The 14,852-nt window shown below is 41.3% G+C and overlaps 1 protein-coding gene across 4 annotated transcripts in view; it reads right to left on the bottom strand.

Annotated features, from left to right (window-relative positions):
* LOC119031861 (protein turtle homolog B-like) overlaps positions 1 to 14,852 on the bottom strand; it is a 138,044-nt gene that overhangs the window by 70,211 nt on the left and 52,981 nt on the right. For all 4 annotated transcript variants that reach the window (XM_037120620.1, XM_037120622.1, XM_037120621.1 and 1 more), the window contains exon 4: positions 967 to 1,118. In XM_037120620.1, the coding sequence (XP_036976515.1) occupies positions 967 to 1,118 (152 nt within the window). The remainder of the gene's footprint in view (positions 1 to 966; positions 1,119 to 14,852) is intronic.

Below are 14,852 nucleotides of genomic sequence, written 5' to 3'. Positions count from 1 at the left end.
AGATGAGGTTGTGTGTCTCAGGTTCAATGTTTGGCAGCACCTGGATGTTGCTGAACATCCTCCTGGATCCATATTCTTAATAATTCTCAACACGCAGGCGCAGCATGAACGAGCTAGTTGGCCGTGGCCTGTGGTCTTTCTGGTGTGTTCAAGGGCACCATTTTGGCAATGACACAGGTGACATGTCACTTTCACCGCCGCTAGTTCTTTGATGTCAGTTTGATGTGTCTGGGCCTGAAGGATGAAGGGTGTCGTATGAACAGACTGCCTCTTGAGGCAACTGTTTGATCTGTTATATTGAGCTCTATGAAAGAAAATGACTTAACTTGACAGATCACTAGTGATCACGAAATTGCTAACACAGAAATAATCAAGTTGAAATAATAATGAGCGGTAAGGAAACAAACCCAGAAGAGCTGTCAAGAAGAATATTTAGTTTGGCCTTAGCTCTTTAAATCTGTGGTGAGCTGAAGTCACACATCAGCAGTGAACGGGCAGTTAGAAGATGAAATTCCGTCCGATTTGAAGGCTTGTCAGACACCAGACCCTAACACAGGGGTTTAAAATGTATGCAGCAGCATTTTAGAACTCTGGAAAGTTCACCGATATTCATGAAGTGAACACTAAAATGAAACCTTTCAAGTTAATGTGCTCTCAGATATTTAATCGGTCAGCACCTTTGCCGTGTGACATCGTATTGTGTTGGGTAGACCCAGCTCACCTTTTTGACCTGAAGATCCCGAGTGCATGGGTACTCCTGCCGTGCCCATGCATTATTTCAATTTTGATTTCAAAGATTTATCACAGACTCAAGGTCCAAATGTAGTCTCATTAAAACGAATAAGGAGGCTGTCTTTTTACATACAGCACTCTTTCCTGTATGAGCACAACTTGCCATAAGTCAAAAATACATGGTAACATGATCAATATTTTAATAACACATTAGGACATTATATAGTTACATACCTTATACTTGGCACTGCTGACCATGAGGCTGCCTTCCCGCAGCCAGCTGACCGAAGGTTTGGGGTTGCCAAAGGCTATGCAGGTCAAAGTGATGCTACCCCCCTCCTTGGCCTCTACGTACTGAGGTGGTGTATCCGAAAACGTGGGGGGAGCTAGGGAGTCAGAGGACAGGGAGAAGTTTAGAGAAAAAGAATAAAAAGGGACATGGTAAAATGTTTTAACAGGCAAGAGTCAATCACAAGGAAAAGAGTAAAAGCATTCTGACTCAATATAAACTGGGTCAGCTGCAGCGAATAACGGCATTCATCTGACAGTGACAACCTTTACCAAAGCAATACAGCACCAAAATTTAAAGCAAGAAGGTTTAAACTGGCAATACAGAGCATTCACTAAACCTGTCCAATACTCCCTCAATACATTCTTCTCAAAATATATAAATACAGTAAAATGGTTGCAAAAATGAACCTGGTGCTCAGTGGGTTAAATCATGCATTTTGTGCTGCAGTGAGTACATGAATGAAATGTCCTAAGACTGTGCTGGTATGACCCACCGTTAAAAAGAGCTTTAACCAAAACAGTAGCAAAACTGTCTCTTTACGCTTGGTGGCAAGCAAACATAACCACAGACAGTCGAGATGCTGCTGTAACTATTCTCGACTTGCCGCCAAAGGTGACTGGGCCTATCAGCTGTGAATCTCCAGGCCAGGAAATCAGAGAACCTCTTTCTTTAAATATATAAACACTCACATTTTTCTTATGGCTTAAGTCATAAATTATGGTATTTATTGTAATTATTTTTAATCAATCTATTTACGTTCATGCTTGTACGGCTGTTGCAAAGAGGACCCAAACGCATACTCCAGGCAGGACAAAAAAGTGAGTGTAATGAACAAGCTTATTAAAAAAAATTGGCAGGAAACAATAACTAGGGGGAAAAAGGCAGAGGCAAAACCTACAACTAAGGAAATACTAAAAACATAAACTGAACTAAATACCAACTGATAACACACAGGAAACAGGCAACAAACAGATGTGACACACAGAGCAAAGACAGACGAACTGACAACTCACATGGAGGAAATACACGAGAAGATAATCAGGGACAGGTGAAACTAATCAGGGCAGTCACAAAGACAGATGGGAGATAACGACAGGAAGTGTAAAACAGCACACGACACAAGGGGTGCAAAATTTCAACGTGAAAAAGGAAACAAATAAACTAAACAGCGAAACCATGACAATTCATAAAGCACTTAGTAACTTTGCTTTTTAAAGGTGAAATGTAAATACAGGCTGTTAATGCTGAGAATGGTTTCACCTACAGTTACAGTCAGTTCACTAAGAGGTCAAGACATCTTTTTTAATGAAATGTGTTGGTTCTCTGTGGGCAAACATTAGAAATGATATATCTGCGTTGCTGCCTCCGTCTAGTTATGAGTTCAAAGCCTCTGGTGCTTTCTTTCACTCTCTTGTTTGTTAAGCATTGATTACCCAGTGCCACTGCAACCGTACTGCACGCTGAATGAGCATTACTAAATGCTTGCAAAGCACCGGGAAAAAGTCCACAAATGGAGACAGAAGTGCACTGGTAGCTAAATCAAGCCGTATTAATATAATGTGTTAACATAAAATGTGTTTTACGTAACACATACTGGTATATTCTGGTTGCCAGGAGACTGTAAGAGAAAATTATAAACTGTCATAAGGTCGGATCTTGATGAACAGGCATGGTAATGTGAGAAAAAACTGCCTCCTTGAAGTTTATTACAGATTCACTAACAGGTTTTCATTCCATTATTTTCATGTCTTGTCTCCTGAAAGCATAACGTTTTTCTCTTTTCTCAAAAAGTGGAAAACGAGTGGGGACATGCCTCTCAAAAAGAGAAGAAGTTAAAAAGAACTGGTTTTGAAGACTTGACAAGACTACCCCAGTTTGTATGATAACCTTTTCTGGAACGCATGTGTATTGTTATCTTCGACATCATGGGATTTATTGTTATATGACGGTACTCTACTTTCCTACCATTTTCGACACACTATAGGGCTCCGACTTCCCAGAGACCCGATGTGTCTAAAAGTTGCTTTCCTTTGTCCAACCGAAAGTCCAACATCCAAAGACTCAATTACTGTCATACACAACAGGCAAGCATTTAATCAAAGCATTAGGAACCAACAAATGTTTGATATTTTTGCTTGAAAATTACAAAAATGAATAATCAATTATCAAAAAGGTTGGCAACTGATTTTATTTCGATCAAACCTCCGTTAGAGCTGTTTTTGGCAGCAGAAATCTCCTCATCCCTCCTTTAAAGGACCAGCCAAGCGTAGATAATAGCAAAAGACTGGCCAATCAAACAAATTACCAAGAGACCACTAAATAATGCATGTGTGTAAACCTTTACCTGACTTTGCCTTTTGCTATATGGTTGGTTGCACATGTCCCAGAGTCCACAAATGTAGAATTGTCTTAGTGCAGTAAAAAAAGACGATGAAAGCCAGGTGGTGGCAGTGGAATGCTTGTCACAAAACTGAACAGGAAGAGGAACTGAGGAATAAACATGAAGGGCTTTTGCCTCTGGTGCTGTGAGTGCACGAACACTAACACATCATGCTCATGCATTTATATGCAGAACATACTCAGAACAACAGTTCTTGAAAGCTTTTATGTTTGTAGTTTTAAACACCTATGGACAGGCACTTCTGTCCCTAGATAAATCTGTTTGACATTTTCCGCACCAACAACAGCAGTTCTTTTGTCCTTCTTTAAAGACTTGAGTTCATTCAATTTTTTGTCTTCCAAATGTCTCCACTTCTTATCAGACCTCTTTTGTTGAGAAGACAAACAGTATAGCAAAGATTATATTAGTTTTATTTAAACATGTTCAAATAGTATTAAAAATGACTAACTCACCTATACAAGATAGACTGCAAAAAAGTTTGTCACCATGACTTTTAGAGCTTCATTCGACAACGAATGACAGTGATGTGCCAGACATGCTGCAATTTGTAAAACCATTTTTCAAAATCCTCTTTAGCTCAGAAGCTGTCTAGATTATGAGGAGGGATGATCACCAAGACAATTGGCACGTCTTCCTACCAAAACATACTTAAGCTGTGTTTTCCTACTGCCCCACCCCCACTTAACCCACACCAATGCCATCTGATGCGCACACATACCGATATCATTCTCTGTGATTCAATACAGATTTTGCTGTCATAATTCCTGTTTTGATATTCTCAATCTAATCACCTTAGGACTGAAGCTGATCTGCTTACATGTGTAATCCTGTAGCCTCTCAATTGCTAACATCATTCCATCTGCAACCATAAGCCCAGCCATAGTGCTAATTCCACACCACATGCTTTGCCATGCCACAGAGATGGCATCAGTTGAAGCACTCTATTACTCAGTATTTAGTCTATCACTTACTATTTTTGATTTAAGGAATTTCCTACTTTTAAACCACATGCAAACACATGGTTTTATGTTTAAAAACCTAGGTTGTTTACTTTTCCATTATCAATCATCAGCTGACACAGTGGCTCATTGGTTAGATGCAGTAATAGTGATCAAGTATCAGGCCATATTGAACTGTCTTCTTGATCATCACCTTTTACTTCATGCTGCAGTGTTTTATGTGCATCTGATTTTTGGATGATCTGCAGGTGCTGATGGATGGAAGGGAAAAATGACTTTCATCACAGACTGATGAGTAAAGCTATGTAAATTTGACAAATGGATATATCAGTATATATGGACTGTAGAATAGAGATCTGCTGGTAAAGTTGAAATAAAAGAGTATGGTGGAAATCCTCTGAAATTATTTACAGTATACAGTATTGGAAGATAGAGTTTAAATTGCATTCTTACTCTTTTTAAATAGTGGTGGCTTGTTCTTATAACAGAGAGAAAAAAAAACATTTCACTAAACTATGCAAATCAGTTTGAAGAGCCTTGAAAGATTCTCCCTGTTACTGTTTGCCAAAGTTATATCATTGCATATGAACTGCAGCTGTGAGCAGGTACTATTTTTATAACTCACCTCAGTGATGCATTCAAGGACACTTTGCAAAAGCTGGCTATCAATTCTTTGGAGTCAAAGCATTGCAGTCAGAAGGTATGTTGTTAGTTAATGATGATACTGTGAAAGCTATGGTGTGAATCTATATTTATAAACTAGCGTGGTGCCGAAATATACTGTTCAAAAATATAAGATATGATGCATTATCAATCATTAAACTATTCAGCATTACATTAGAATTAAAGCGCCACCTTGGACAAACAGTTACCTGTTTCTACACTACACTAATAATCTGAACAACACACCTGAAAAAAAGTCAAAGTGACCGTCTGGTCAGAAGCAATTAGCAGCACATGATATGATTCAAAACATTTGAAGTGACAAATGCAGTACAGCAAACCTTTGCAGTAACAAAGTCTTCATTCATGTCTGATCAGCACTGTCTAATTTTACAGTGTGATTTGAGATTGGTGAGCAGTGCATTCTGATGCTCCTGCTTTATCTGCACTAGTGGCAGTTAACGTCTTATATTCATCCTTCAAACGTCTGTAACATTGTTAACCGCATACAGTTAGCAAAACAATTTTTTTTTAAATGGGCCAGTTGGTCACTTGCGTTGACATGGCCACCACGGTTGCAAAGTAGAGCATGGATTTAATTAACAGAGGTATTTTGCCTGTAACCTTATTAAGTTATAGGGTTCCAATGGGGCTGTTCCTGTAGGCTGTTCAACTGTAATGCTGGTACCTATCTACTGGTAATGCTGGGGGGGTTACAGATCCAGTCTCAAGCCTCCTGCTCACAACCTCATTGGGCAATCCAGATAGTATCAAACATGTTTGACTTTTGTAATTTCAAATTTGAATGATTACATCAGTACTTTCCTAGACAGACCACAACACCCAATGAGAGAGTGCTGCAAACAACAGTAAACAGTCAGCCATTGAAGCTTACATTAGCTAGCATACTACTGTTGAAGAAACTTCAGATTTTACCTCCAGTTCTCGCTGGAGAAGAGAAAACCTGTGTTGACCGCACCTCCCAACTCATCCAGACTTCTTTAACCTTCTGCTTTTGTTTTTTTCTCACAACAACAGGTTTCTACAGCAAGTTGTTGCTGTACGCTTATCTCAATTTTGTATACATCTGCTTCCCAATGCTTCGCTGTGCAGATCCATGAAGCTAGTGCTGAAGCCTCGCCACCACTGTTGTACGGGTCGTTGGGGTGTTAGTTGTTCATGAACAATGTATTAATACTGTTGCACGTCCAAATTGCACCAAATTTGATACTGGACTTCCTTGAGCCCTCAGCAATAAATTGATATTACAGTATATATCTATATTAAACAGTAGTTTTGACTGTGTGTCTACATGTTTCTGTTAAAGCCGTCACAACAAAAGATATCTCTCTGCATTACTGCAGGAGATCACATGGACAAATACTTATAGTATCTACTGCGAGAGCAATAACCTTGACTTTATGAGGCCTCTCTATTACTGTAGCTACTATTCAGCAAACCATTTATGTGATTTGTCTGGGTCGATGCACAATGTTAGATTGGCAGATGGTAACAGAGATGCTAGTATTCCCTTTGGCCATGTTTTGATAAGGCTGGGAATACTCGTGCTGAGCTGAGCTGTGACCAACCACCATTCAAGCCATGTTGGCATGGTGTGAGCCTTTTTCCACAACGCAGCATGGTGACAGCTTCTTCCATGTCGCCGCAGTCAGCATCACATCAGGCCACTCAAATATGAAAGAGGTGCAAGTGAGGCCAACACAATGCATGTGTAATCATCATGCATCATAATGAAAGTTATGGTTCTGTAGTATCAGACTGGCTGGTTTCAGTTTACTACTTTTTATACTTTGTTTTGATAAATTCACAATGGTAAGCTATAGGTAACATCTGTGTATATTTAGAATAAACTGTGTATTAACTTGTTGGATTTTGAGATGGTCATCATTTTCTTAATGCAATGTTTTGTCTCAATGGCTTGGGCACACCATTCAGGGCTATTTTTGTTAATCTGACAGTATATGGGATAAGCAGTGGCCAGACGGCCTATCTAAATCTGTTTTTAAACCATGACAAGGAGGGAGCACAATTACATTTGTAACCCTTTTTCCTCAAAGACCTCAACCTGTGAATAGGAAAAGTGTGTGCATGTGTGCCTTTGGCCAAAACAGCCAATTAAAGTGAAAAAAAGGAAAAACAAGGGGCGCTATAGAAGAGGTAGAGTTAGATACACAGACAGAAGAAAAGCCTGGACAAAGAATGAGATAGACAGACACCAACAGAGAGAGAAGATAGAGAAAGGGGCTGTTGTGCAGCATGCAGACACTGCAGAGTTCTGCGGCAGAATACAGGGATGGCAAGCACTCGGATGTGCAGAAGCTATTTTAGGGATAGCAGTTGAAGACTAACCCTGGGAGATCTGAACCTTGCTTGTTTGGCATCACCTCATGCTGGATCAGGGCCTCAACTGTGAGGGAGAGTGAGAAAAACAGTGGGAGTCTATCTAAAGGAAACAAATAGAGACCATCGTAGGGGCCATCCACATGGAAATGCTTTTTTGTGTAAACGCACATGTTTTGCATCGTTTTGGCTGATCATCCAAATGGATCCTGTAAACGCAGTGCCTGTAAACGCAATTTTTTTAAACCGGGTCTCCTTCACCTCCAGCCTTCAACCTCTTAACCCCGCAACATTTCAGAACAACAACAACAACAACAATGGCGGACTACATGCTTGTGTTTGTGCTGCAGAAGATATTGAGCCTTTCTTGCAACTTGCTCGCCTTGTAGTCGAGCATGAGTTGCAGCAGTTCGACCTCATTATCAGTCCACACACACAATTCTGGTTTAACTTGTATGGTTGCGACAAAATTCTATCTACAGTAAGCTATATAAAAACCTAGTAAAGCACTAGCGTTGGGCTGTATTATGGTAAAATGCTATTTAAAAATAGGAACATGTCTCTTTCATTACTGATTCAGAAAGATTCTGCATGTTCTGCATGTTACGCTATATAATAAATGCCTTAAGCGTGCGCCAGGTAGTGCACCTTCACCTGTTGTTTGAAGATGCTATAAAAGTGATAACAGAATTTTCTGTGATCAGTGTTATTTATCTAATAAATAACCCATCAAAAATACTATTTAGAAGCACTCATACTTGCACATCACATGACTATCCCCTCAGAAGGGAGAGTTTTTTCTGGTTTGTCCTCCAGTGCTTAGTGGCTGTGGTTATACCAGGGACTGTAACTTGTGGTTTCCACAGTAAACACACTGCTCTCTTCGGCAGTCCCACAGGACCTGCCGCTCTCCTTGGGTTATACTTTCCTCCTGAACCACTTTTCAGTGCCAGAGAGTCTCTGGGCTAGAGAGAGCGGACAGGCTGGATGTCCAAAGGACAGGCTGCCCTTCCACGAGCAGCCCGGTGGCAAATGCCATCTTGGCTGATAGAGAGTCATTCTGGCTCAGTGTCTAAATGGCAGCCCTCCTTGCAGACACTCGTCTGTCCACTCTGCATAACCCATAGACATCACTCTGAGCTGTAGGTTCTGTGTATTTAAAGTGTGAAAATACAGCTGGCAATCCACTCACCGCTGCCAGCAACACAAACACGTGGGGGCACATGTAAAAACAGCGGGCCACTTATATGGCAAATGCTAGGGAGTTGCAATCAGCAGCTCCCTTAAAGCTATACAATGTTGTTTGTAGTCAGTATTAAAAACTGCACACTGCCCAACCCTATACATTACTCAAAAATGTCTCTGTGGTAGTTCCCACAACAATGTCTCAAGGGACACATTTTGCGACGATGATTCACAAGGTGAAATCAAGGGAGAAAGTAATATCCCAAGAAGCCAAAAAGTGGGAGATTGTTTTAAGTTACAGTGATCAATCCATCTATCCATACATCCATTCTCAACCATCCAATCTCTCTCAATCATTATCATCTGTTCTGTTGTGGATCCTTCACCAAAGCCTTAAGACCCAAATGCAGTTCCCATTGAGGGATGAAGGCATGGTTCCCCAACCTTTGCCTCCTAAACCTCTGCAGAACGCTGCTGCATACACTAGTGGCCCTTTCTCCAGCAAGCACTTCAAAAAAAAGAGAGAAGGGCCCACTGCACAAGTTATGGGATATAATTTCTCGCACATCCAAGTAATCTCCACGTAGCAAAGTATAGAGTGGCAGTCTAGGGCTACCAGGATGATGGTCAGCTGCTCCTGTCCTGCATAAAGGGAACGACTAAAGCAGCCTCATGGCCATGAAGTCTGTGAAAGCGTGTCCACCCTTTAGTGGCAAACATCCCGTTCCACTTTTCCCGAACCACATCCAAATTTGCTGCACCACCTCGAGGTCACCTGCATGACAGTCAGTGCTGTCACTGTTGCAGCCCACCACAATTTGTGAACTGCCTGCAGGAGGGCTTTTTGTCTGGGATCGGACAGAAGAGCCTACAGCCTGGTTGAGCACTATGCCAAGATACTGTTGACGTGGCCGAGGGGTGGTTGCTCTTCTTCCAGCTGATCGCAAACTCTAACTGCTTTGGGTGTAGAATAAAGTAGGCTATATGCAACATGGCCATCTCTTTGAACTTGGCATGCCTCGGTTGCAAAGTGGCTGGAGAACCACATTTATACATCTGGTGAAAGTGCAGGGAGCCAGGGAGTATCCAGTCTGTTGTACTCGTAGGACATTTCCTGAAAGGAAAATGCTGCTTGACAGTTAGCATGCGGAACAATTCGCCATCTTGTCTACAAGTGTCACAGCATCTTGCCTCTCACTGCTGTGTTCGCCTTCCTCCTTATTTCCTTGATAAATAACCAAAGGGAAGCAAGATACTGACACCTTCCCTTCTCTCTGGCTTAAGTGTAAGGTGCATTACCTCTCAAACAGGTAATAATGCCACCAGACACTTAATAGCCAGAGCAAAACGTGTGAGCTGGCCTGGGAAAAGATGGCGTTGACACTCACAAAGGGAGGCAGACATCGATGTCTGACAGCATCATGTCAGACACATGAACAGTTATAATGCCAATGTGAACAGTCAGTACTACCCACAAAGGCATCCAGTACAGCGGCTATCCAACTTTGCTGTGGAAGGGGTTTGAGTAAATGCGCATGCATTGTTTCATAAAGTCTCTGTTAGCCACTGAATGAAAGTGGCCAAGCAGAACTTTTTTTGTTTTTTGTAATTTAGTCAGCATCACTGGGGGCTGGGTCAGTAAAATATGGTAAGCAGAATTTGATTATCAAAACAGGCTGCTCGTCATCATTGGCCAAGCTCGCCTTTGCTGAAGCGAAAACTTTACTGCTTAGTAGCAATGCCCCGAATTGCTACTATTCAACTTTTTAACTATTTCAGTCTAATAGAGATCAATGGAGTTTGAAGCCTCTGTGAGATAAAATTGTGTATACTGTTTGTCCAATAGCAATAAGTAGAATAAAATAGGAACTAGGAGTCAGAAGACTGAAGACCTCATTCCATGCACTAACTAGACTGGTATTTCTCTCATTAGAGCAAATGGCTTGCACAAAAATTACATCATTTTTACGAACACATCCTCTCTTTCTACCCCTCCCCTTCTCCACTCACACTAGGAGACTAAGGGTGATAAGTTCACAAGAGTGAAGCATAGGTGTCAATTTGTAGAGGAAAGGCATCAGTGTGATATCGCACTCTCACCCACAATCTATACGCATCTCACCCAGAATCTATATACATTACTTACTTCTTTAGTGCAAACGAGGCTGAGAGCTAAAGTGCTCAGAGTAATCACTGACAATCGCTGATTTTTGACAATGATAGGGAGAGGTGGATCGCAAATGGGGGATCTAAAAATAGAAGGACTGCTGGAGCTTCATGCAGCACGAGTATGTAACACGGCCCTAACCCTCAAAGATCCTGTCGGTTCCTAGAAATATTCATCACACTTTAACATACAGTGAACACTTAGTTGAACATTCTACACTCATAAGAATAAAGTCCAGATGATGAGAAGTCGGTATGCACAGACACAATTTGAATCACAGGTAGTACAGCTTTACCACTGAAGGATGTACATAACTGTGATTGCATAATATCTACGGCATGCCAGCACTGCATTACTCCCCTTATTGACAGAAACTCGGATGTGCGGAAGTGAAGCTTAGGTGGGTTCATCCACTGTAGATGACGTCTCATGAATCACATTAAACTCCATCTAAAGTATGCAAAAAGAATATATACATAGATATAGTTTTAACACTTTCTTTCAGCTCACAAAAGATTATGGAGCTCTTAGGGCTTGACCGTTCATCGTCTTAATTCAGAAAATGTTCACAGACATGGGAGCTAAACCTAAACTGCTAAGACTAAAATTTTGTGCTTGTGATAGGTGGGAAATAAATGTAAACTTGATCTGACAAACTGAAGACTCTCCAAAATGTAAGAATGAAAGTTAAGAAAATGATCTATGTGAAAACATGGTCAATTTAATTTAACAGATTTGCAAAGGTCTTTTCAGTGTACAAAACTGAATTGACAAATGTCATCTAAACCAGTATGGATCAATAGAAGCAATAAGTTGCCCTTCATCTTCAATATCTGCACCTATCATGTGCATATAAGTTATTCACATGGTTCCACTGATTTGCCTTATAAAGCATAAGCATCATGTGCAAAATTAACAGCAGTGAATAATTGCTTTTCTGTTCACTTCCATTTAAAGCAAGCATAAGGGAAAATAAAAGTTTTGCCTTAGTGAAAGCAAATTTGCATCCTGGCTTCTCGTGGCATTTAACTGTGTTGAACTTTGATCATGGTTTAAGTGGCGGCCATAACCAATAGCAACGATGTGTGTTGACCCTTCAAAAAGACTACAAGCCAGCAAGCTGAGTGTCTTGTACCTCACATCCTGCGCAGTCCACAGTCAGCACTGGATAGTCACTCGCCTGCATTTGTATGTGCAACCTTGCCCTAAATTGTATTATTTTATCCCTATTTTTACATTTACAAAGTATATGCTAACTTTTTCACATACATAAAAGAATGAGAATCACACATTTTTGCAGACAAAACATATCAGTGACTGACAGAAAGCTGTTGGTTTTATTTAAAGAATTAACAATTTGGCGGCTGTTAAGGTAAATACTAGACTCTGATAGGGTTCTCTTGTTCAGATCACATATGTGATTAATAATGTGATCACTTTAGAGTACAGGCGTGATCAAAACCGATTTCTCCCCATTCATTTTTTGTGATTCCACTCGGTTTACTTCAGAGCTCAATCAGTTAGGACTCTGTAACACAAAATCACAGTGCTCTCTGCTGTGCGGCCAGTTTGATGGAGTGGGTGGAACTCATTCAGGAAAAACTCATGTTTATGGAACTGCACTGTAAACTATCACAAGCAGCAGAGAGGGAGAGTCATTGCTTAGCTGCAGTAAGTGTTAAGGACACCGATAGAGGATAATAATAATTGTCTGGTAAGATGATGTATGATATGGACTTTGATGATGGCTGTTGTTAGCCTGCAAGCTATTGCTAGCTCCTACAGTTTATGTTTTCGACCCTGCCCACACTGTTTTCCTGTTCTTTCTGCCTTTTCCAACACCACACACTCAAGTTCCCCAAGCGAAATCTGCTCGGACTGCAAGGCACACCAGCTTTATTTATATAGCACATTTCAAACAACCAACTCCACCATTACTCTCAAATGCTCCTCTTACACAAGTGAAGCACTTATTTTTTTATTAGAGCTTTATGAGCACTTTAAAGCATTCTAAAGTGCAATTATTAGGAGTTTGATATTCCATATGGTGTTGGAATAAGCATTTAGAAGCTGGTACTAGTGCAAAGCTTTGCTTTGGTGACTCCACCATGACGTCTACATCCACAGATCATGTTCTGTTCACACATCTGCCCTGTACAGAACACACCACCGCTGGTGAGACTGGAGAATATGCCTGAAGGGCTTTCTCCCGCCAGCCAAGCAGAGGTGCACTTTGCTCCTGTGTAGATGCATGTGGATGACATCAGCAATCAGTAAAGCGGCAGGGACTCCCCAGAGCCCTGGTCCCCTGACCCTACCACTGCTTCACCACTGTATGTCCCTCCATCAGAGGACCTCTACTTCACTGAGCATTTCATCGAGCTTCCTCCTTGGCTTCGGCAAACTTGCTTTGCTCGCCAGTGAATCAGGACATTGCAACAGCACTCAATGCAGCTGCTGTCATATGTGGCCACCTCCTGCCCTCCATGAGAGCTTTTATCTCCACAGAAACACTTAAAATTTTGACGAGAGGAGAATTCCGTGAAAGCTATTTGGCGAGCCGCTGCATACTGGCCCACCAGGACTCACAAACAGCCAAACCAGCACGGATGTCTCTCCCTGTTTTTAAAAAGTAAAGTGCCATACAGCGGTCAGTTCAACAGCACAAAATATGCTATAGGCTGCTATTTTTGAAGCACGCTAGCTTTCAGTGATATTGGTGTATGGTCAGTTTTTTTCTCATAATGACCTTCCATCCACACTAGCTATTTCCTCCACCATCACTGACATCCAGCTTTGTCTTCTTATTAGTCAAATACTGAAACGCAAGAATGTCTGCCAAGTATTTAATAAAGAATGTATTATTTTTCACAAATAGTTCCTTATTTAAACTAATTTCCTAATCAACAACCAACACATGGGGGACACAGTGATTATGGTAAAATGTACAGTATGTCCAATTTGCAAAGCCTTGTGGTGGGATCATGTTTCATAACTAGAGTGATAATGTGAAACTCCAGTTTGTGATTTATTGATTCCATATTCCCAAAATGACTGTGGATTAAGTATTTTAGAATATGTCTTCACACGTATTTACAAACAGATTGCCCTCACTTCCTTGGTTTTTTGATTGTTTGAGTGTGACAGCCCTACATACACAGACTTCAAACCAGACTTTAAACCAATCTCATTTGAATCCTGTGAGACTCAACAAAACATGACACATCTCTGACTTAAACATTCTGGTAGAACTAGGAACCCAGTCAGCTGTGTCCTGTGCAGCAACACCACTGGCCTCAACTGATAAAAGTGCTGTGACTCATGTCTGATATGGCAACTAGAAAGTAAAAGCAGCGGACGAGAGGTAAACATGAAGACAGAGAGAGAAGAGGCAGAGGAAGAAGCCGAGAGGACTTTAAACACTTCTGGGAGAGAGCAGAGGCAAGGCAAAGCAGAAGAGAACAAGAGCAACACTGATGAAACTGAGCTAATGTGCTGTGACCGTGAGGGGGTGGAGGTGGAGGGTGTGTGTAGAGGACCGTATCTGGTGTGTCTGTTACCACAGCAACTGGCATCATCATATGCTGTCTGATTAAGTGTCTGGATGAATGCTTGAGCCACCAAGTGAAGGCAAGAATATTCTTAGTTTGTGTGAGAGAGCCCCATGGGTGTTTACACTTGTGTGAAATGCTTATTTGACACTCAGGTGTTTGTCTGGTGCTCTTCTCCAGGGACGCGATCAGTGACAGAGCATGCTGGGTTTTGTTCAGGGACAACTCTGTCAGTCCTCTAGTTCTGACACAGCCACCGCGAGGGCAGTCAGACACCACAAACAATGATAATCAGTGTCAAGGATATTTTGCACTTCCTACCATGGGGACGTAACATTTGACCTTGTGGTTACTCAACAGCATCTCTGCCCAGATGACCACTGTATGAAAATGTGACATTTACGCACCGGAAAAAAAGAACTGTCTGGCCATCCTCCAAGTCTGTTTTTTTTTATTGAACTGTCAAAACAAGGCCCAATCCCATTTCCAGTTTTTACCTCAACCACTCCTTTTCGAGTGCTGACCTGTCAAGTGATTTTGT

This window comes from Acanthopagrus latus, chromosome 13 (genome assembly GCF_904848185.1).
Source record: "Acanthopagrus latus isolate v.2019 chromosome 13, fAcaLat1.1, whole genome shotgun sequence".
In the NCBI taxonomy this organism is placed as follows: Eukaryota; Metazoa; Chordata; class Actinopteri; order Spariformes; family Sparidae; genus Acanthopagrus; species Acanthopagrus latus.
Note: the sequence above shows the minus strand (reverse complement) of the source record. Positions and strands in the feature narration are given on the sequence as shown.